Genomic DNA, 23,162 nt, shown 5'->3' with positions numbered 1-23,162 from the left:
CTGAAATCACTATGAACTTAAGATGGAAGGAAAATGTTGTTCCTGTAGTTTGAGATTTACTGCTGCAGAGTGCAGGTAACTGAGCGTCTTTGCACACTGAAGATCCTGTTCCCGTTTTTCACTGTTGTGCCTGCGTGCTTGCTGCCTTTACGCTGGCTGAAAGGAACATTTCCTCTGGTTACATCCTAAACAGAACGGTACTTTGTAGGAAGGATAGGGAAAAAGGACTTCATAGCCTAGCGAAGAGAAATCTTTGAAAATTTTTGTCATATGAGTCCCAATTGTTTTGACTTGAATAGTAGTGAAAATTGTGCTGGGTTCTTTCCCAGCTGTGTGTATAAATCATAGGCAATCGTGCTAGCCTTTGAGCATGATTCTTTATAAAGCACCTGGAGCAGCCTCATTCTGGGATCTGAAAAATGAAAGTACACTAGAAATGGATGGAAAATACCAAGAACTGCCTTTCTAGTGCTTGCTTTATAGGCTTAGCAAGGACTTTAATATATCTTTGCAAATTTGTATTTATATTGTAATAAATTTCTTGTTCTGCAATATCTAAGGTGTAATGTCGGTGTTTTTAGTATGAGATATTTGTAAAATGCAACTCAAATTTCTTGTAGTTTATGCATTAGGCATTATCTTTATTATTTACACAGTTAAAGCCACCTTTCCCTAAGGCAGACATCATTTTAGTAAAAGTTAAAATTTTATATATTCTGCTTCTTTGGGCAGGAATAATTGTGCATATGATGAAACTCAGCATTTCTTCCATGAAATTATTTGTAATGCTTACCATTGTGTCTGTCTCGGGCGTTATCTGTCCCATGTGTGGGGAGGAAGCAGTGCTTGTAAGCAGTGCAGTTCAAGAAGCATGCAAGAAGAGAGCGTCATTGAGGAACGGTGCTGGTTCACATGAAGGCAGCTCTCAAAGATTGACAGCCCTGGGACCACATTTCCAAATTAATCAGGGTTTAGTGTTTGGTCCTTTAAAAAAAAAAAAATTTCAGGCCGGCATCTGGGCAGAAACCACAACAAAGACTTTAGAATTATAAAGCCTTTTGGAAAGGGATGAAGAGATCATCTACTCTATATTTTGTGTTCTCTAGATAATATAATAAAACAAAAGGGTGTCTTGTGGTAGCAATTGTACAATTCTACTTGACATGATTGAAATATGAAATGATACAGATATTAAATCCCAACTAATACAAAGATAATTTTTAAAGTGTGAAGACTGCAGGTAGACATTGTGCTGGAAGAACTGGTAGGTAGCAAGTGAATTGGCCACCCCAGGTGCAGCAGCAGCATTAGTGAAGTGTCAAAGGCATCAGCCATTGCAGAGACTACTATTGTTGGGGTGGGGGTGGTATTTGAATTTTTGTTTTTAGCTCTTTGTAATCATAGCTTACTGATTCTGGCCTAAATCCCTAGTGTTTTCACAGACAGGTATAGTCATCAAAAAGCTTTTTTTTAAAAGATAGTGCATGAAAAGACTCGGTAGCTTTGCATTAACTATAGTGCGGTCCAGGGCACTAACCCGGCTCAAAGAAGGCCTTAGTTTCAGCTTTGCTTCCTATGTGCCCTCCCTCAGTCTCTGCCTTCTCAGGAGCCCTTTTGTCATGGTGGATAGTGCCTCACTGAGTCACTACTAACTGAAAGGTCATGGTCAAAACCCACCAGCTGCTCTTGGGGAGACCAGTGTAGCAGTCTGCAACCTTGGAAACCCTATTTGGCAGTTGTGTTCTGCCCTACAGGGTCTGAATGGACTCAGCAGCAGCAGAAGGTTTGGTTTGGTTTGTTGTGGTTATCCCCACTTTTAAAGATCATATTTTGGAGAGAAAATACCAACTCAAAAGGGGGAAAGTATTCCTTAGGGCAATCCTATTTCTAGATATGTGTGTGGATTTTTGTGTGAACATCATCTTGCTTAAAGGGACTAGATCTGACTGTATAATTTTGGTCAGACTGAAAGGTGCTGCACAGGAGTACTGGGCCCAGTTTGACCAAATCAGGGCAGCCTGGTCTCTTCCTCAACTGGTGTTAGAACATGGGTGCAGCTTGCCCACTCACCACAGGTGTTGCAGCCCACCCATTCCCCTTTGACTCTTGGTCTGTGCAGACCCTCGGTCACCCCCATGCAGTAAAGAGAGGCAGCAGAGACAGTCCCTATCACTGGCCATGGTCATGGGTCATAAGGATCGCAATCATAAAAGTGTAAGAAAAGATGATACAAAAAGTCAAGTTGAACTTTACAAAAGAAGCACTTGCTATATTTTAAAAGTCATCAGACTGGAGGGGCAAGACGTTTTCGATTAAGTTGCAGGACACGTAGGAGTCAGACTCGGAAGTGGCTATTCACTTGGGTGGCCATTTGAGTCGGGCTGCGAGAGACTGGGGAGAGGCTTAACCCTTTTCAAGGAATTGCCGAAGGCACACATCATTTCAGGGAGTGAAAGTAGAGGTGGGTAGGAATGCCTCTGCCTTCCACTTACAAACTTCTAAGAGAAGAAATGCCAGCAGGTTTAATTAACCTGAAACAGGCGCTTCATTCCTCCCTTTTGTGGGGGCAACACCTTCCCATGATACTCTGCACGATTGTTTTGTAAATACAGATGTTCTTAGAGCCTCGCCTTGAGCCAGTTCTGGATATCAGATTGCTTCTCTGGCACCTAGTTTTAACACGAGTTAGTGTATGTGGCCTGTGTTAGTAACCTGGATGACACTGGTATCTGGTAGTGTTTGGCACGAATTTTAGGAAGCCTTTTTGTTTGGGTAGACCTGTGGCACACAGGCAGGGCATTGTGACGTAGTGCAGACAGCTGCTTCCATTGCCTTCCCGCGGTCTGGGTCTGTACAGTTGCCTTTTTTTTAACAGTTTGGCACATAATCCACATTACATGAAAAATTCAGTGGCTCAATCATGTCAAGAAGAATTGTACAGTCATTACCACAATCAATTTTAGAACATTCATTCACATTCATTTCTAGTGTTACCTCCCCCCTCCCACACACATTGTTTGCTCCACAAATCCCCTCACCCTTCCTATCTCCCACCCTCTTACCCCTGCATCCCCTATAAAGTCTTACATCAGTTATTATCTATGCATCATCCACTTCTGTGCTTCACAAGCTAGAAAACCCAACAGAAACAGTGGTAAGGATACAATAATAATGTAAAGGTAAAATGCAAATAATGAGCAAGAAAGAAGAGACCTCCATCAGTATTCACAAAGCCAGGGAAGACATTGTTTTCATGGAACCAGGAAGAAATGCTTGCATCTCGAACAAATTCTGGTTGTGCCAACTGTCCAAATAGCAAGTTAAATCCAGCAGAATTTAAATTACAGTGATCTCTCTCCATTATTAAAGCTGTTCGAGACCCTTGCCTGTGGCTAGAGGGGATCTGCCAAAGGCTTAATCTGACTAGATACTCTGCAGATGGGGCGTGGGCTCCCACTGTCCTCTTTAGTAGTCTGCAAATTGGGTTTCACAACTTAAGCTCTGCTACTTTCCCCTTTGTCTTATTTGTTATTGTCATTGGATCGCACAAGCTGGTGTACTTTTTGCATGTGCACTTAGTTGACTCCTTGTTTAGATGGCTGTTTGTTTGAATACAAGCCTGTAAGATCCCAGACACTATTTTGATTGATAGCCGGGCGCCATCTGTTTTCTTCAGCACACTTTGCTGTGGCCCCCTGATCTTCAGTGATCCTTCCATGAAGGCGAGTGTCGAGCAGGGTCATGCTGTAAGAACTGAACTCACTGTTCTTGGATTGGGGCTAGCATTCAGTGGGAGCCCAGAGTCCATCTGCTTGTCCCTAGGATATGCATGAATCAGGGTGACTCTGGCAGGGGCATGAAGACAAAATCAAAACCCCATAAGACCAACTACCCCAACAACAGCTGCACAGTTTGCTGCCTTTCCCATGGTGGTGTGTGGTAGTTTCAGTGGCTTAGGGAAATTTCCATTTTGAAGGAATTTGAAATTTCCCTCTTCCATACTACTTTATTCAAGTCACCTATTTTGGACACAAGTACAAATTATGTGAAACAGCATATTTTTTATAGTAAATCCATAAAAATTCAAGCTTTTCTTTGGATATTTAAAATTTTAGGAAGTCCTCAACCCTCATAAAGAATTGTACCCACTGTATATGGTTTTGTGTCTGGGTAATGATTCGTATGTTTAAGGATCAATGTAGTTAGCATTGCTCATTGTATACTCTTTATAGAAGGGGTCATCAGAGAGGAGATATATGAAGGTGTATTGTGGCCAGGGCTTGACTGCACGCTTTGACTCTTCCACCTCACCTGTCTAGCCTTTTCATTCTCTGAGACAGCCTCTGACTTACAGTGATGCTGCTTATTTATCATGACTGCGCCTACTGCCTTAGCATTACCCAACTCTTAGCAGTGACTTCACGACTACCAACTGCTTTCGGGATGGCAGTCTGACAACTGATAACTACAGTTCAGACATTTGATTATTTTCCTGTGTGGACCTGTTGTGATACATGATCTAGAGAAAGGTTGCAAATGTAGAAATGTAACAGATTCTTTAACTATTGGCAGTGAATTAGTAAAAAGAGCCCTGGAATTTTGTGTGTGTTTTAACCCTTCAGCTCAATATTTTCTATTGACGGTTTTCTTTTTAACATCTACTCAACGGCGCAGGCTGATATTCATGTTTTAAGTAAGTACTCAGGATTCTGAAAGATGCTAATTGTCTTGACTAATGTTGGAGATTTGTGAAAGGACACTCTCAGACTAGTCAAGGGTTCTGAGCAGAGTTCCACTCCACGCACAGGGCTTTATTTCTCAAGCAGGAAAGAAAATTTAGAGCCCTCCATTTTATAAAGCTTTCTTGTTTTCGTATAAAACTTGAAAAAATACTTAATGTCAACGTTATATTGATATTAAAACATAGATTCAGTCTTGTCTTAAAAGTGTATTACAATTTATTTCTTGCCATTTTTGTGTAAAATTTACAGAAAGAGTGTTACACCGTGCGCTCCAAAGGTAATGTCTCATTCCTCTAAGGCTCTCTCTCTTTTTCTGTCTTTGCTTTTCTTTAACCCTGTTGTTAATGTGCATTGAATTATGTTAAGAAAAAAGAAAAACTCTGCTCTTCTGCTTGATCTGGATGACAGCGATACATGTCAAACCAGTGTGTTTTACTGCTCACTTGACTCCTGGGGGGCAGAATCTCATTGCCGTGGCTTGTTCCCCCATTTTAAGTTTCTATACACCATCTGGTGGGCGGGGGGGGGGAGGGTCCTTTATGCGATGGCTTTGGAACTCATTTCAGTGACGAGCTAATCATTTCTGTATATGATGAAGAGTTTCTTTAATTGTGGTATAAAATTTCGATGTCCCTTTTCTATTTGGCGTAACAGTGGTACCTCTTCTCAGCTTTTAGGGTTAACAAGATTTAAAGGATCCTTTGAGCAAATATTTTTGAAGTGAGGGCAGGAGAGGGAGGGACTGGAAACCCGGTTTTTCTAATGAAGATTGTGTACATGCTGAAAAGTTTTTATCATTTGAAATGTTCTTTGTGGTTGTTTCTTAAGTATCACTTCATGAGCATGTAAAAAAATCACACATTTGATGTTAGTGTCTGGCCTTCTGAGGGCCCCATTTACTGAGTTTATGTCACCATTGCACTGTGTAGTCTTAAAAGCTTTGTACAATTTAGAGTTGATGGGATGAGGTCTCTTTGCTCATTTTAGCAGAATTGAAGAGCTTGGACTAAGCATATCAAACCCCTCTCCTCACTGTTGTCACCCTATTTGGTTAATGTCCCCTATTCACCCCTGTCTGCTGTCAGCCAGGGACAGTGAAGCAAGCCTGCTTTTCATTGTTAAGATACTTTCATTCCGTATTCTTAGTATGCCAGTAGACCAGTTTAAAGGAAACCTTGCATTTCTGCCCTTCAATTGCTGATGCAAATAATGGGCTTTTTAAAATTTCCATCAAAGTAGCCTCAAAGGACCAACGGGGAGTTGGTTGTGAGAGAAAAGCGGTGCTCCTGGCTTCATTTATTGTCTTCAGCATGTAATGCAGGACTGCACTCGTTTGTTTGTTGTTCAGGTTTACTTTGAATTGGCAGCCACACTGCAGCTGTCTGTGCGATAGCAATCCCATACTCGGACCGTCTAGTCCTGTGTTGCTGCACCACTGTGATCAGGCTGCATGCTTGCCACGAAGTTAGTGGTTTTTATAGCCATTAGCCAGGGTGGCAAAATGAATTGGGTTTTGTGTGGTTTAGAAAACTGTAGATTCCTCCCAATATCAGCAGACTTAGGAAGGTTGTGAGGAAAAGGATCAGGAAAGGAGGAGATATCTATCTAATAAAACTCATTCATTGCTGCACTCTGACAGACTAGAGACCGAACCCGTATAGTGTAGAACATGTTTACCTTTTTTAAAGTTCACTCTGCCTCTAGTGGAACCACTGTCTTGTTTATGGATTTAGTTCTTCCTATCTTTCAGGTACTTTGATGAGTTTTAAATTATGCGAAGCACATTTCTATTTGAAAGTTATTTTTTACCCAAGGTGGTTTCTGTTTGCAAATGTCATTAAACACTGATAGTTCACTTATTCCCTAGATTTTTTTTTATTGATTTTTTTTATTACATTGACTTGAAACTTCACTCCCCACCTTCTAGAGGAGCAATTGAGATGTGTGGTTTTAAAACTTAAAATTTCCTTTTAAAATCTGAAACTTTTAAAGTTAGCATTTTAATTCTGTAGTAATCTTTCAGACCAAGTATTCTTAATGTAAGTATAAGCATTACAATTCCTTTTAGAATAATAATTTTCAGTGTTGTTTTGAATGTTAAACTTGTTTTGCTGACTACGTCTCTTCAATTGTCTTAAAACACACAAGCTGTCCACAAGAGCAATAATGCAGTTGACTGCCTTGATAATAAGGCCTGTTATCCAAGGACCTTTTCTTTCTCTCAGATGTCTGGTCCTCGTTTCAACATAGGAAGCTGGTTGTAGTGTATCGTTCTGAATCTTGCTATCTGCTGTGAATCTTTCCCACTGCAGTTCACACAGTGTGAAGATGTCCTGGGGAAGCCAGCTTGAAGTTCAGTGATGGACCCTGTAGTCTTCCCCAGAGTGACTTTCTGACTGTTTGAAAGGTCTCTAATCTTATCCGTCATTGCTCACTTGGCTGTCAGAGGTGTTGTGGATTACAGGGCTTATTCCCCCCCCACCCCCCCACCCCCGTGCCGCATCCTCAGAGTCACTGTGAATGGAAGCGTCCATCACCTTGGGTGCAGTAAGGAAAGGGGGCAAGGAGGGCTCCAGGGGCCTGTCTCCTTGGCCTGCCTGACAGAAGCAGACAGACTCATACAGTATAAGAAATACCCAAGAAAACCCACTGCAATGGGGGGAGGGGGGTCACACTTCTTTCCATGAGGCAGAGAATAGGTGCTTTGTATTTCTGTTAATCATCTTGATTAGGTTTGAGGGTTTTTTGTTGATGGTTTGGATTGGAGAGTAACTTTGATTTTAATAAATTTTTAGAGCCATAAGTCAAATCAAGCCTGTTACATACATGTGCCTTCAGGAATGCACACACCTATATGTATATACATGGCCATGTAGAGTTTTCATGATATTGAAGAAATAGATAGGATTTTGTAATTTGGTATAATCTTGAGGTTTTTTTAATCAGTAAAATGACCACTATTGCTGTTTTTAAGATTTTGAAGTTGGATGTCTATCCTGGTTAATGTTTCCTTTTTATCTTTACCTCTGTGTCCTCTGCATGCTCTTCGCTTGAACACCTGGTTTTGCCACCTTCCTTGTGTTATTGTTGCTTATGACACAGCACCACCAAGCCTGCACCACACCTGGATGGGTAAGAGCCCCATTCTTGTGGCTTTGGGATAGTGTGTGGGTGGAAACAGATTGGACGGTGGGTCTACCTTTAAGGACGTGCTTCTGATCTCTGGGTTAACCTTTAGAGCTAGGTTCTTCACTGAAGGTCACAGGGTTTAGTAGTCTGGAGGTCCCTTGACTTACATGTCACTATTGAGGTCTTTGATCTGGGCCCACGAGTGCACTTCTCAGCCACAGAGACTTGAGTGTCCCTGAGAGTAAGAACAATTTGAGTGTTGAATGTGGTCTGACTATCATCATACCATTTCCCTACATTGGTACAGAACCATTGTTGTTAAAGGCAGAGAACTGAGTCCTGGTTTGAGGAATTAGGTGCTGGTTTTGTTGGTTATCAAGAGATCTCCAGCTCTAATTCCTTTCGAGCTGCCGCCTGCGTTTGACACCGGCCTTGTTCTTACGTAGGTAGGCATGTCATTAGAGCCATTCTCTTGATACCTCCTCACAAAACTCAGGCCACGCCGACTCACAGCAACCCTCTCGTACAGAGTAGAACTGCCTCTGGCTTTCCTGGGCTGCAGCTCTTCCTCTCTTGAGGTGCGTCCGGTGGGTTCAAACTGCTGACCTTGGGATCGTAGCCCAGCTCATACCACCAGGGCCCTTGGACTACTACTCAGAACTTAAGTATTACCAAACTAATTTATTTAATGCAAAACTTTTCTTTCTTTTTTTGCATTTATATCATGACAGGGTGCATGTTGTCTTTGGACTAGTTATTTCTGGTTTTGAAGTAATTGAACAAATTGAAAATCTGAAAACTGATGCCGCAAGCCGGCCTTATGCAGATGTGCGAGTTATTGACTGTGGCGTGATTGCCACAAAATCAACAAAAGATGGTAAGTGTTGCATTGGGGTGGAGGGAGCTAGTGTACAAATTGATGCATTGTTAAGACTAACTCAGAGACGCCTCTTGGATTTCAGTAGTGGGAAACTTAACACAAGCGGTTTAGTAGTAGCCTTTGAGACCAATAGATTACGTCCTTTATCCAGTCAACCAGCTATGTTATCATATCGTACCTCTTCTTTGAACTTCCCTTGACACTATTGGGCAGTTCCACACCACCGTTGTCTCATACCTAGGTGTCTTAGGCTGGGGTGTGTGTGTATGTACGTATGTACGTACGTACCCATAGACAACACATGCAGTGACTGACTGACCAGGAAATGGCTCACACAGTTTTAGAGGCTGACGAGTCCCGGGTCTGTGCATCAGGTGTTAAGGTTGGAAGCATGGGTGGACACATTCAAGACCGGCAGGTCACGTGACAGGAAATGTACTGGCTTAGGCAGCATAGGCTGTTGAATCCCAAGAACTGGAGATCACATTAATGAGCCGGATGCAGTATCCAGAGTAAGCACATAAGCATATTTATACATATTGCATGCCAGAGAAGTTCCCTTACAATGGATTGGCTAATCACACAGAGCGGGTCATGGGATATAGTTACAGTATCACTTAACTACAAGTGCACTTCATTACATAACTGACAAACCACTGAGAGTCTTGATGGCCCAGCCAGGTTGACACTTAGCTTTAACCATCAGACCCAGTGACTGCACTATCCGCCCTGCTTCTGATCCTGGTCTCCTGCACTCTTTTCTTCTCACGGGTAGCCTGCTTCTAATTTGTCTCTTTACTTAAGCCCTTGGCTCTACAGGTGGATCGTAACAGTAACCAGAATAATCTTAAATCTTGTCTTTTTTGCTTCAAACCCCTACAAGAGCTGCTTCAATCAGTCAAGTGGAAGTCGGCTGTAGACATACACACACAGCTGTCTGTCAGACCGCTTTCCCCTCCTTGTCACCTTCCAGCCTTGCTGGCCTTTACTCAGGGCCTGGAACGCTCTGCATTCAGATCTCCACATGCCTTCTTTCATTGCTTCCTCTAATTCTCTGCAGACATTTCTATCAGTACCCCACTTCCACATCCTCGGCTCTCCCGAGTTCCGTTGCCCTGCTTCCTTTCTTCTTCTTGCCTTAGCATTTACTACTTGTCATATTGGGTCGTTATAGATTTGCTTTGTTATTGGTTGGCCCATCTAGAATATAGCTTTCATAAGGGCAAGGGCTTTGGTATTCTACTGTCTTACCAGCTGATTGTATTTTCAGCTTGAAGGAAAGCTAATCTGGATTTCATTTTCAGTTGGCTGTGTATAATGCGTGTTTTGTGACACTTGGGGATAACCTTTTCTACCTTGCAAGGTAGGCACTGAAATTCATTATCAATATTTTTGTCGGTTTTTCTTAAAAGCTATTGAGAAAAAGAGGAAGAAACCAATTCATTCAGAAGACTCGGATTCTTCCTCCAATTCTTCGTCCTCTTCTGAATCATCTTCAGAAAGTGAACTTGAGCGTGAGAGGAGCCGGAGGAGGAAGCATAGGAGGCGGCCCAAAGTGAAGCATTCAAAAAAGAGGCGGAAGGAAGCAAGCGGGTCGGAAGAGCCAAGGAACAAACACCCCGGGAGCCCAGCCCGGTGAGCATAAGACCCAGGGGTTGTCTGACTGGACAGACAGACCTTCCCACAGAACGGGAGACGTCTGTAACTCGACAAACTTAATTATTTCCCTGTTTAGTTGTCAAGGGATTGCATTTTGGGAACTTTACATTGAAATCTGGCAAGTCTAGGAGTAGCGCAGACGAAATTGATATCAAAGATCGTGTATTTGCTGATAGAAATGATCCCTGAAACTCTTGGTGCTGGGAAAAGGATAGTAGGACCATTTGATGATTTTCAGTTTGATAGGTTCTCTGAAAAAACTGCCCCCAAAAACCGATTTACAGACCTTTTGGCTGAGGCTTTGTTATAATCTGTCAGTACTTTTGCTGTTTGGTTACATATGCTGTTTTAATGTGAAATTAAGTGTGACATCTCTTAATTTGTGGCTTGGTTTGTTCTCTCTCAGTCACTCTGAGCGGAGTGGCACCAATGAGAAAAAGTCGGTGGACTCAAATGCTAAGAGGGAAAAGCCGGTGGTCCGCCCAGAAGAGATCCCTCCAGTGCCTGAGAACCGGTTCTTGCTGAGGAGAGACATGCCTGTCATCGCTGTGGAGCCTGAGCCGTAAGTAGGATGAACGGTTGCCTCGGTGTTGTCATCCTTCCACCAGGCGCTTCCTTCAGCCCATTCAGAACTCACTGCAGCCCCACACTCCCTTGGGAACCCAGCTCACGCACGGAGCTCTGGGAAAGATGCTCCTGGAGGGTAGCACCGTGACTGGCGTGGGTCATGCCTTTCAGAATTTACGTCCTACTGGGATGTCGGGAAGGCAGGCAGTCCGATGGCGCCGCAGTGAAGGGAGTTGGTGCACCAGCTGCTCTGTAAACCAAAGCTAAGGAAGGCAGTCTGCGTCCATACACAAACCCTGCGAGCAGTTCCACTTCTGCGCTGCTCTGCAGGGGCCCCGAGGGCAGTAGGATTGCAGTTTTGGATAGGGAAAGGGGAGTGTACTGGTCGGTCAAGCAAGAAGTTCTCATTGGAGGTCTGAAAAATGTCATCACTAAATGTGTTACTTTTACCCTCTCATTATAGGGGTCAGTTTGATTATCAGAATAGATCATTAGGTGACCTCTAAATCAAATCAAATGATAAAATGTGTTGGAATTTGAGTAAAGCAAAATTCATTGCAAGTTGATTGGGGATACATAATTTATTATCAGGGACATGTTGTGTTAACTTGCCCAGTGATAATTTCTCTGTGTTTGACAAGCTAATATATGGCTTTAAATATGGCCTAGAAAAATATTTGATGTATTTTAGGTACTAGACTGAAGTTTAGAATTAATAAAGGAACTATTTGTTGTATGAACAGACACAGTAATGTAGCTGGTGTTGATAATAATTACATAGGGATGAAGAGTTATTTTAAAAGCTGAGACGTTATGTAAATGTTCTGTTCAAAATCCGGTTTCTACATAAGGCTATCATTTAGTTCATTAAATATTTTAGAAACTTCATTTTGTTTTATTATAAACTATTACAAAATGGTATATTTTCTTGGAACCTTGCTGATATTTTTACATTCAGACTGAGTAAACGTTAATGCGGTGTTTCTCAGAGTTGCTGATAATACTGCCTCCTGGGGGCTCTGGAATGATGCAGGGAGCCTATAAATGCAGATAACTACACTTTATCCTGGGTTACAGGTTACAGTACAAACATTTTTCATTGGCAGAAGGGCATTGAGGATTTTTCTTTTCCCTGAAAAGGGGTAGGCCACATAAGTATGGGAACCGGATCTTTAGTGGAATCTTTTCTCAAAACCTTCATGTTCACTCATCAAATCTATTTGACTTTCAGAAGATAGGAAATTCAGTGTTTTTGTGGGGAGGGGTTACTCATGTAGACGTGTAGATGCAGAGCTAGGGCTCTTAACTGGGAAAGAAGTTGTCTGGACACAATGAAAGAACAGAAGTTGCCTGCTCTTATGGGCTGGGAAGCCCTTTGATCCCAGCAGCTCCTGCTAAGAAGAGGCTGTCATACAAAGAACGTGGTACCTAGCAACAGGGGTTCCACCTGTAGCTCAGACACCCAACAGGACGTGGGTTTTAGTCCTAAGAAGGTATAATGCCTTTGATAGCAGCTCGGGTTAACTGTGCTATTAAAAATGTGCTGGAAAGAGACAAAATTCTCTGTTTGTGAAGATAACATGACGGATGGTCTGGGAACCTAAAGGTCTGGACATTGGAAAGCATCGTGGGTGTCTGGACACAAAGTGTAGTCAAATCATGAGCTTTGTTGTGCGTCAGCTGTCCCTCGTTGGAATGGAAAATAACCAGTGCCATTGGCATGAGCAGCCAACACTGAAATAACGGAGAATAAAGGCAGCAGTGCCTGTCTGCTAAAACTAGGTGACATAAAGAAGAACAGAGATAACAGAACTGTCTGAAGCATTCATGACAAAAGATAGATTTTTTTTTAAGACAAAAGGTCTGGGACAAAAATACCTTTAACACAGATCAAAAATAACAATCCTTGTATGGATTGTGATAAGAGTTGTCTGAGCCCCTAATAAAATGATTTTTTTAAAAAGGTAAACAATCCTAATATGCCCCAAGTTCCTACAGATCACTAAGTAATCGATCTAGTAGAAAAAACAGGCAAAGAATACGAAGAAGCAACTTACAAAAGCAGAAACACAAATCGCAAACAATTCCATGATGAGGTGCTCAAGTTCACCAGTAGTCAGGAGATTGCCAATGAAGCAGCTCAGTGCCTGTCCACCTGACAGGCAAGAGTCTTAGATGAGAATGAAGGGTGCACCCAAAACCACGGGAAGAGGTAGAAAGGACTGCATGCTGGGAAAGTTATACGGCTTTATCCAGCTTTCAACTGCACATATTGTTTAACCCATTGTTTACACTCTTAAGAATTTGGCTTAGAAAATTAAAAGCATCGCTACACATATTCACTGCATAGCTTCCAGTGGAATCAAAACAAACTGAAAGTTATCAGGGGCTACTTGAACGGTGGCAAGTCCATATTATAAAATACCGTGCTCCTACTTTAAAATCACAGCCGCTGTGCACTTACATGACACGTGTAAGTGGTTCCCCCAAACTACCCAACCCCTTGTGTACTGGTTTCCTGTGCTCTCTGTGTGTCTTACCTGGGTGGGCCTGTTATTTGTGGGCAGTGATGACACTGAGGATGATATTTATCAAACAGTAGATGATAATGATGTGCTGTCAGGTAAATGATGTGATCCTTTTTATAAAAGAAGAAAAACTAAAAGCAGTAGTAACTGCTGAGGAGTAATCATTTCATATTTTGATATTTAATAAAGGCTTCTATGATTTTGAATCAATACTTACTTGGAAAATAGTTTGTGCAAAATTATTTTAAGTGATAATTAGCTGTTAATTACATGTATTGTAAATAGGTAGCAGATCTAATAACAATTACAAGCCATGAGATTTTGATCGCTTGTTTGGGAGCCATATTCATCGTACTTTCCTAACGGCTCGTTCAGGGACAAGCACTTGACGGTTTTACCAGCACTTCCTCTCAAGGAGCGGAAGGGGCACAGTGCCTGACGGCTCTGCTGCTGAGTGAGAGGCTGGTGATTGAAGCCCGCAAGAGGGTTCTGCTGATCTGCCTTCAGAACCCTACGAGGGAGTTAGTTGCACGCTGTCTTACAGGCTTGCTATGGGCTTGGAATCAACCCCACGGCGACATGCTTGTCCTCGTTACTTCCCTTGGTCGAGTCCACTCATCCTCAACCTTGGCTGTGCCGTAGAATAATTTGGTGCGCATTTAAGGATACCAGTGTCCTGGCCAAACCTTGAATACAGTCATGATGTTTTGAGTTAGATCAGTGATCTAAAAGGTCTTACAATGAAGTCAAATAAGTATTCTTGGTAGGCAACTGTTAGACAATTTTCTTTATGAAAGAAACTTCAACAGTTGCCTACCAAGAGTGCTTATTTGACTTCATTATAAGAATCAAATCACATTATGAATAGAGAAAATCTGAGAGCATATAATATGGTCAAGTAACATTGCGTGAACTGAAGGCCAGATTCCTAGCACCTTAGAAAAGCCTGGAGTGCAGATAGCAGGGATTAGCCAAATTTCACTTCTTTCTGTGGATTTCTTTCAAGGATTTTTAATCTGTAATTGTAAAATTTGTTATCTCTACAATGGAGATGATAATAGTAACTGCCTCCTAGTGTTGTTTCAGCATTAAATGAAACAATGTCTTTAAAATACACATTAACATAAGAGCTCAATAAATGTTTGCCGTTATGTTTACAATCTCAGCTGTACATAACCCATGATATGAAAGAACCTCTCTCTCACACACAGAGGGCTCTGTCACAAAAACTGACTCTGCATTATCTGGGAAATAAGGCAGCAGGTGACAATTACTGATGAGGGAGGAGTGGCCATTTTATCGTAGCATTAGGCAGACAAACTCTAAAAGATGCCAGGTCATCAGAGTCAGAAGAACCTCTGCTCCCTTAGGACATTACTATTTTGACGACAAGAAGCATCTAGTAAAGAGATAGTCCACCCGTTGGGTTACTCCCCACCCCCTTTAAAGGTTTGCCACTTTAAGGGTTTGCTTAGGAAAATTAGCTTATGTAGACTTGGCCACACTGCAAAAGTGTTGGATAGATGAAGTGTTTTGTATTCTAAAGAGACATAAATTTGGCATTTAAATATTGAAAAAAACCTACCTACCTTTGGCTTATTTTTAATTTGCGTCACAATCTTTTCTAGGAAGATTCCTGATGTTACACCCATTGTAAGTGATCAGAAACCATCTGTATCAAAGTCTGGACGGAAGATTAAAGGAAGGGGCACAATTGTATGTGTGTTAAGACTTCTTTTTTCAAATTATTTATCTAAGCAGTAAAATATATTTTTCCTACAGGCAAATCCTAACTTTGATTTTAGATTTAATACAAACTCAGTTCTAGGAGCTAGTGGTATTTTCCACAATTATGAGAAGATCCTGTTATTGTGGATGGCTGGTTTTGAGTGGGTGTGATTAGGTGTGGTATGGACATGGGAAGCAGTCGGTGTGCTAAGGAGTCTTAGTATGCTGAATAAGTAATCTAGGCTAATGACAGTAACCGGTAGGACTTTGAAGAGGAAAATTTCACGTGGGGTTACAGGTGAGTCTCGGCCTTTCCCATGTGCTTTCCATCCCTTAAGCTTGGAAGAATTTCAGACCATCCTTTTGGTACTTGATTTGTTGCCTTTAGTGGTGTCTGAGATTGGGTCTTATATACCTAACTCTGTCCTAGAGCAGACTGTCATAGAGAGGCGTTGCTAAAAATAGTTACTTCCGTCTTTGTCTTTAAAGCGCTACCACACACCGCCACAATCCAGATCCTGTTCTGAATCAGATGATGAGGACAGCAGTGAAACACCTCCCCACTGGAAAGAGGAAATGCAGAGGTTAAGGGCCTATAGACCGCCCAGCGGGGAGAAGTGGAGCAAAGGAGACAAGTAAGTGCTCTGAGCAGAAGCACTCTCGGGCATCTGCTGTGTTGTAGCTGTTTGGGGGTGGGGGACAGAGACTTTTACACCTTTCATAGAAGACTGGCAATCAGAATCAGATTGTGGACAAAGGGGCCACGTTTTAGAACACGAGGGGGCTTCACCATGTTCATAGAAAGATGGAATTAAAAGATGGGGAAATTTCCCCTGACCTTTTTGAAGCCGCCGCCTCCTTGGTGAAGGTAGGACTATTAGTGAAAAGGGCTGACCCATTCTCGGGAGAGCTGTTTTCAAAATCGTGTTCTCCCTCTCCAAACCATAAGCCGCCTGACTCTGAGACAGAGTTCTTAGTCCATTTTGTGATGAGCCAGATCTTTTAAGATTCCCTGAGGGAGACTTTCCTAGCCAAGTCTCTTCTTTGCTGCTGGGTAAGTTGATAGATAGGAAAAGGGGTTACCTTGTGTGTCGGTTCATTTTTTACTCCCAGGCCTGATGCGTCCTCCCTCAGAGGTGAGCCCTTATCTCTCTCTCACTGACACCACTCAGGAGAATGTCCGGTGGAGTGCAGCTGGCCGTTCTCTGGGGACCCGTGTCGCCCTTTACAGGAGTGCTGTCTTTTTGAGAGTGGGAAAGGCGGGGACATGGGTGCACTGCATTGAGACATGCAAGCTCGGACGTAGCCGGGCTGAGGGTGCCCAGCTGGGAGCCTAACATCTGCACAGATCGCAAAGTCTTGTGCATGTTCTCCATGTACTTCTGCCTCCATTGCTGTAGAAGGTGGCAGGACTTTGACCTTCGGTGAATGTCTGGTGACTCTGGCAAGACTGAGATAAAGTAGTCATGCTAGCCTCTTAAAGACAAGAGGCTGTCCTTGAAATTCAAGTAGCTATCCTGAACCTGCAGAGAAGGAACAAAATTCTTTGGGAATTCAGTTCAACAACCCCTCAAAAATTACTCCCGGGGCAGAGGGTTTAGAGCCAACAATAGCCATGACCTCTGTGCGCGAGTGGCGCTCTTGTGATCCTGTAGTTTGGTTTTCAAAATGGGTGTCCAATTTAACTCCTGGCTGAACTGTGAATAAACCGACTTCTAAGTGCCCCTGTCTGTGTGTCTGTGAAATGATTCGGCCACGATCAGCCCACCAGTCACTGGTTCGTCCCTCTTACGGGTCCTTAAAGTGTCAACAAGCCTTTGTCATTGCTCCAGTATTGCCAGCAAATGTCTTTAGCACTTGTCAGTAATTACATGCCTATTATTTATTTATTGTTTTTAAGGCTAAGTGACCCCTGTTCGAGCAGATGGGATGAAAGAAGCTTGTCCCAGAGATCCAGATCATGGTCTTATAATGGATATTATTCAGATCTTAGTACAGCAAGACACTCTGACGGGCACCATAGGAAGCACAGAAAAGAGAAAAAGGTTAAGCATAAAAAGAAGGCTAAAAAGCAGAAACATTTCAGAAGACATAAACAGACTAAGAAGAGAAGGGACATTGTACCACCTGACTCAGAATCCTCGAAGTCTGCCACCCGACGAAGGAAGCTTTTCTTTGAAAGAGAAGAGAGATTGCGTTCCTCCTCGCTGTCATCTCGCCCGTCATCCAAGAGGGACTGGTCGAAATCTGACAGAGATGACCAAAGCTCCTCGACCCACTCCAGCAGAGACTCTGACAGATCGAAAACTCGCTCCCGGTCTTATTCCAGAGGAAGCTCAAGATCAAGGACTGCATCCAGATCTTCATCACCATCTCAAAGTAGATCCAAGTCCAGATCTAGTTCCAAATCAGGGCACCAAAGGACCGCACCGAAGTCGCCAAGAATAGACTCTCAGTTAAGTGAAAGTAAACCCATGAACACAGAGCCTGTGAGAGTTACGGTACCACAAAATGAAAACATAGTCGTCCAGCCAGTGGTGGCAGAAAATATTCCTGTCATACCGCTGAGTGACAGTCCCCCTCCTTCGAGGTGGAAGCCTGGGCAGAAGCCTTGGAAGCCATCTTATGAGCGAATCCAGGAAATGAAAGCTAAGACGCCGCACTTGCTGCCCACCCAGAGCACTCACAGCTCAGCAGGTGTGAAGGAGACTGGCAGTTCAGCACCCTGCCACAAGAGGGTGAGGCGCTCAGAATGCGGTCGCAGCCCTTACTCAGAATACAGCGACAGAAGTTCAGAGAGTTCACCCCGCTCAAGGAGCAGGTCTTCTCGGAGTCGATCTTACTCCAGATCGTACACCAGGTCACAGAGTCCAGCAAGCTCGCGTTCAAGGTCTAGGACGCCGTCCTCTAGATCTCACTCACGAAATAAATACAGGGATCAGTCCCACTACAGCAGGTCATCCTCGTACCCTTCCGTCAGCAGTGATGAGAGAAGGCGGGCCAGGAGGAAACGGAGATCCAATGGGAAAAAACGTGGCACCGCCAACAAAAGACACAGCAGCGGCTCTGAAGAGAGACGTGGCACGGCGCGCCTCAGAGGCAGAGACAGGGCTTCCTCGCCGAGGAAGGAGAGTGAAAGCAGGTCGTCACTGGACGCTGCTTCTTCAGACAGCGGACAGTCAGGTGTGCGGGCAGCCCAGGATAAAGAGAAGTCCCGCCGAGCGGACACGGTCACTAAAAAACAAGAGAGAGCGAGAAGGGGAGAGAAGTCCAAGCCTGAACAGGAAGGCCCTCATCCTAAAAAAAGAACTTTGAAAGAGAAGCTTTCAGATCACTTCAGAAAGGTCAATAAGTCCAAGAGGAAGAATTATGCAGGGAGCAAGTGGGACTCTGAGTCAAACTCAGAACGAGATGCAACTAAGAACCCTAAGAAGGACCCGAGGCTGCCCTCGGACAAGGAGGAAGGGGAGGCCACGTCAGAGTCCGAGTCAGAGTCCGGTGACCCCCACGCCAAAGCCAAACCCACAACCAGGTCCTCAGCACACACTTCCCTGCCTGCTGGCAACGGGGTCTGGAAACCTAGAAAGCCACGGCCCTCGCCCTCACCCTCAGGTTCCGGGGGGTCCCACTCACATTCAGAGACCAACCGAGGACGGCCCCCAAAACACAGACACAGCTCCAGGGAAAGTCTTAAAAAGGAGCAGCACGCCAAAAAGATGAAAGAGAAGCCGAAAGGGAGAAAAGACAAAAAAGACAAGGCTCCCAAACGAAAGCAAGCCTTCCACTGGCAGCCTCCGCTCGAATTTGGGGAGGAGGAGGAGGAGGAGGAGGAGGAGGTCCCGGAAAAGCAAAATGCCCAGGAGTCCAAAGAGAAACAGCCAGCTGCACACAATGGGGACGCCCTGCAAGATCGTGCTGAGCAAGTGGAAATGCCCCGTGCAGATGGCCCCGAGGCGCTGGAACAGCACGCAGCTACCGCGCCCTCCGGTCTCAAGCAGCTCACGGAAGAGGCTGGTGCCCACACTTTGGAGAATGCAGCCAGCTCGTCCCCATGTCCCCCGCACGCTGAAGAGAGCGCCCCGTGCGGAGCAGAAGACGTACTTCCAGCTGATGATAACATGGAGATTTGCACTCCAGAGCGGAGCCCCCCTAACAAGGTAGAGGCAGCGTCCCCTCCCAGCCAGCCACGGCTCCCCACCCTGGACGTCGGCATCGCTCTGCAGCAGGACGGGCCGCCACTGGAGCAGCCTGAGCCGCAGAGGGTGACACTGGAAAGCACAGGTGCAGGGGAGGTGGGGCAGCAGGACAGTGGCGCTGCCAGCATGGCAGGTGCTGGGGAAGGTGCTGTCCAGTGGGAGGCGCCGGTGGATACCAAGTGGAAGCCCCTGCAAGGCGTGGGCCACCTGGCCCCACCCGCAATGACTGCCTCCAGTGAGGTGGGGGTCAAGGCGCCAACTTCTGCGCCGGAAACCAAACCGCAGGGCTTGAGGATAGAAATTAAGAGCAAAAGCAAGGTCCGGCCTGGATCCCTCTTTGATGAGGTGAGGAAGACAGCGCGCTTAAACCAGAGGCCGCGGAATCAAGAGGAGAGTTCCAGTGATGAGCAGACGCCTAGTCGGGATGGCGATAGCCAGTCTCGGAGTCCAAGTCGATCTCGGAGTAAATCTGAAACCAAATCAAGACACCGAACGAGGTCTGTCTCCTCCAGTCACTCAAGAAGTCGGTCCCCAAGTTCCACGTCGTCGTACCGGTGAGCATATCCCCGTTGGTACCCGCAGAGTTGGGCTAACGTCTGTTCTTAGGGAAGAGCATCCGTGCCAGGCACAGGATCACCATTCCCAAATATTTGGTGGGTCCGTAGTGTGACCAGGGAGTACCTTCCGGACCTGGGCAGAGGGATGTTCTGGGAATATAACCAGCTGAACTCAGAGCTCCGGTGGTAGGGACGAGCTGCCAGGACAGGTGGCCGGGGCCCCGCCCTGTCTGCAGGCCGGAGGAGGCTGTGCCCTCTGTTGGGGAGCTGAAGTGGACTTCAGCAGGAGTGGAAACTGGGGCTCAACCCTCCCTCAGTCTTCCACGGACTCCTTGCCAAGTGCATGCGTCCGGTGGGCCTTTTTGGAGGAAAGAAAATGGCCACAATGGCCGTCTCTATTGTGGTGGGTCAGAAGGGTGGCCCAGGGGACATGTCACATATGTCCCTGGCACAGACTGGCTCCTGGTGCAGAGAATGAGAATTTGGAAGTAAAACGGTGATGGTGACAGGGAGTTATTTTTTTTTTTTTACATTTTATTAGGGGCTCATACAACTCTTATCACAATCCATACATATACATACATCAATTGTATAAAGCACATCCGTACATTCTTTGCCCTAATCATTTTCAAAGCATTTGCTCTCCACTTAAGCCCTTTGCATCAGGTCCTCTTTCCCCCCCCCCTCCCTCCCCGCTCCCCACTCCCTCATGAGCCCTTGATATTTTATAGATTTGTTATTTTGTCATATCTTGCCCTATCCGGAGTCTCCCTTACCCCCCTTCTCTGCCGTCCCTGTCAAAGGGAGGAGGTCACATGTGGATCCTTGTAATCAGTTCCCCCTTTCCAACCCTCTACTCTCCCAGTATCGCCCCTCACACCCCTGGTCCTGAAGGTATCATCCACCCTGGATTCCCTGTGCCTCCAGCTCCCATATGCACCAGTGTGCAACCTTTGCCCTATCCAGTCCTGCAAGGAAGAATCCGGATCATGGTAGTTGGTGGGAGGAAGCATCCAGGATCTGGGGGAAAGCTGTGTTCTTCATCAGTATTACATCGCACCCTGAGTGACCCATCTCCTCTCCTAAACCCCTCTGTGAGGGGATCTCCATTGGCCGACACTTGGGCCTTGGGTCTCCACTCTGCACTTCCCCCTTCATTCACTATGATATATATATAATTTTTTTTTGCATGATGCCTTATACCTGGTCCCTTTGGCACCTCATGATTGCACAGGCTGGTGTGCTTCTTCCATGTGGGCTTTATTGCTTCTGAGCTAGATGGCCGCTTGTTTATCTTCAAGCCTTTAAGACACCAGACACTATCTCTTTTGATAGCCGGGCACCATCAGCTTTCTTCACCACATTTACTTGTTCACCCGCTTTGGCTTCAGCAGTTGTGTCAGGAGGGTGAGCATCGTAGAATGCTAATTTAATAAAAGAAAGTATTCATGCACTGAGGGAGTGCACAGGGAGTTATTTTTATCCCTGTTCTGCATTTCTTGGTTTTTCCTCAACCTCTTGATTACCCCTATCCATGCCAGATTGTCATCACTTGCACTTTACCTTGAGTAAGAGTCATGACTTTCTTTTTGCCGACCAGCGTACCTGCACCATCCCTTCCTGGTTCCTCATTTCAGTCTGTTGGGCTGGAACCCTGGTTCATTTGGGAGTGCCCCAGGAGTCCCACTGTCGGGCTGTCACTGCTTGGCGCGTTAGTGATTCTCCCCCACCTCCACTGTTCGCACAGATCAAGAAGCTACTCGAGAAGCCGGAGCAGAGGACGGTACAGCAGAGGCCGCACACGGAGTCCGAGCAGTTCCTACCGCAGTTACAAAAGCCACAGGTGAGCCTGCGGCCCACCCGGCCTGGCCTGCGTTCTCGCCGAGCTGTGAAGACCACCTGGGACTTGTCCTGGCTCTACCCAGGATGTAGTCCTATGAGAGTCAGCACGAGAAGCTGTCGGTGTGTCTTCCTGACCCTAACTTCACTTGGGTAGCCCCTCCTGACTTAGAGATTGGGACAAGAACATCTAGAGAGAGGCTTGACCAGAAGGCAGAAATGGGGCAAGAAGTGGTCAGCTTTCTAATTCCCTGCTTCATCCTCCTTGGCCTCTGAGGGGCTCACTGTCACAGCCTCAGCTTCCTGACCAGTGTCGCCCTGCCCTGCCCTCCTCCCAGCCAGGGCAAACCTTCCCAGCCACTGTATGCCTCAGAGACTTGTAGCAAAGGGACTCTTCCGTGAAGTCCAATACTAACGAGGCCAGGACCTGTTGGATTGGGCAGCACAGTAAATCTAGGTGGTGGATTTCACTTGTAAGGGCAAATCCCTGTCTCGAGTTTTGCTTCCCGTGGGCCTCAGGATGATGGGCTTTCTCGTGTGGTTGATCCTAGGACCTCCAGCAGGAGCCGGTCCCGGAGCAGCTCGTACCCACACAGTCGGTCCAGGTATGCACAGGCCTTGGGTTGGTTTAATTCTGCACCCGTGGGGGCAGATTTGTGAGATTTGTTCAGTAAGCCGTTTCGTGTTCCTTCTTATTAAATGACGTGAACATGACTCTTTGTTTCATGAAAGGAGCTCTATCTATGTGATGGTTTTTGTGGGGGCTACTCAGATGTCAAAAGTGACAGCTTATCGAATTGTAATGGCATAATTGTGTCCACCAGCCCAGCAAACTAACTCTGTGAATTAGTGTGATATTTTTGCAATGCAGAAAGCAATGGACATTTTTCTGTTTAACGTGGTGTCTGATTTGGAATAGTTACCGTATGCACTTGAGTATAAGCCGACCCGAAAAACCATCGAGGCACCTAATTTTAGCACAAAGACTGCATTAAAATGTGCCGGAAAAAACTTGGCTTAAATGGTAACTATTTCCAGTTTCGTTAGGCGCATGCTACCACACCGTGCCCCTGTTCTACGCCGGAACACGCTTGAGACCCCAGCAAGGGGTGGGGACGTCCAAGTGTGGGACAGGAGAAGTGAGTGTTTGCTGTTGTGTTACAGCAGGTCCTACACCTACGACAGCTACTGCAGCCGGAGCCGGAGCCGGAGCTGGGGCCAGAGGAGCGACAGCTACCCGCGAGGAGGCCGCCACCGCCACCACCACCACCGCCCCCGCCGCCACCACCACCACCACCACCACCACCGCCGTCGGTATCATCGGAGGTCCAGGTGGG

General features: G+C 45.4%; 1 protein-coding gene across 4 annotated transcripts in view; it reads left to right on the top strand.

The window, feature by feature from the left end:
* NKTR (natural killer cell triggering receptor) overlaps positions 1 to 23,162 on the top strand; it is a 45,566-nt gene that overhangs the window by 18,721 nt on the left and 3,683 nt on the right. For 3 of the 4 annotated variants that reach the window (XM_075555998.1, XM_075555996.1, XM_075555995.1), the window contains 10 exons: positions 7,845 to 7,874; positions 8,603 to 8,748; positions 10,164 to 10,386; positions 10,817 to 10,972; positions 15,134 to 15,221; positions 15,723 to 15,868; positions 17,134 to 19,983; positions 21,734 to 21,829; positions 22,377 to 22,430; positions 22,990 to 23,157. In XM_075555998.1, the coding sequence (XP_075412113.1) occupies positions 7,845 to 7,874; positions 8,603 to 8,748; positions 10,164 to 10,386; positions 10,817 to 10,972; positions 15,134 to 15,221; positions 15,723 to 15,868; positions 17,134 to 19,983; positions 21,734 to 21,829; positions 22,377 to 22,430; positions 22,990 to 23,157 (3,957 nt within the window). The remainder of the gene's footprint in view (positions 1 to 7,844; positions 7,875 to 8,602; positions 8,749 to 10,163; positions 10,387 to 10,816; positions 10,973 to 15,133; positions 15,222 to 15,722; positions 15,869 to 17,133; positions 19,984 to 21,733; positions 21,830 to 22,376; positions 22,431 to 22,989; positions 23,158 to 23,162) is intronic. The other variant, XM_075555997.1, reaches the window with a different exon arrangement.

The sequence above is a fragment of the Tenrec ecaudatus genome, chromosome 8 (genome assembly GCF_050624435.1).
Source record: "Tenrec ecaudatus isolate mTenEca1 chromosome 8, mTenEca1.hap1, whole genome shotgun sequence".
Classification (NCBI taxonomy): domain Eukaryota; kingdom Metazoa; phylum Chordata; class Mammalia; order Afrosoricida; family Tenrecidae; genus Tenrec; species Tenrec ecaudatus.
This window is presented reverse-complemented; position numbering and strand designations above follow the sequence as displayed.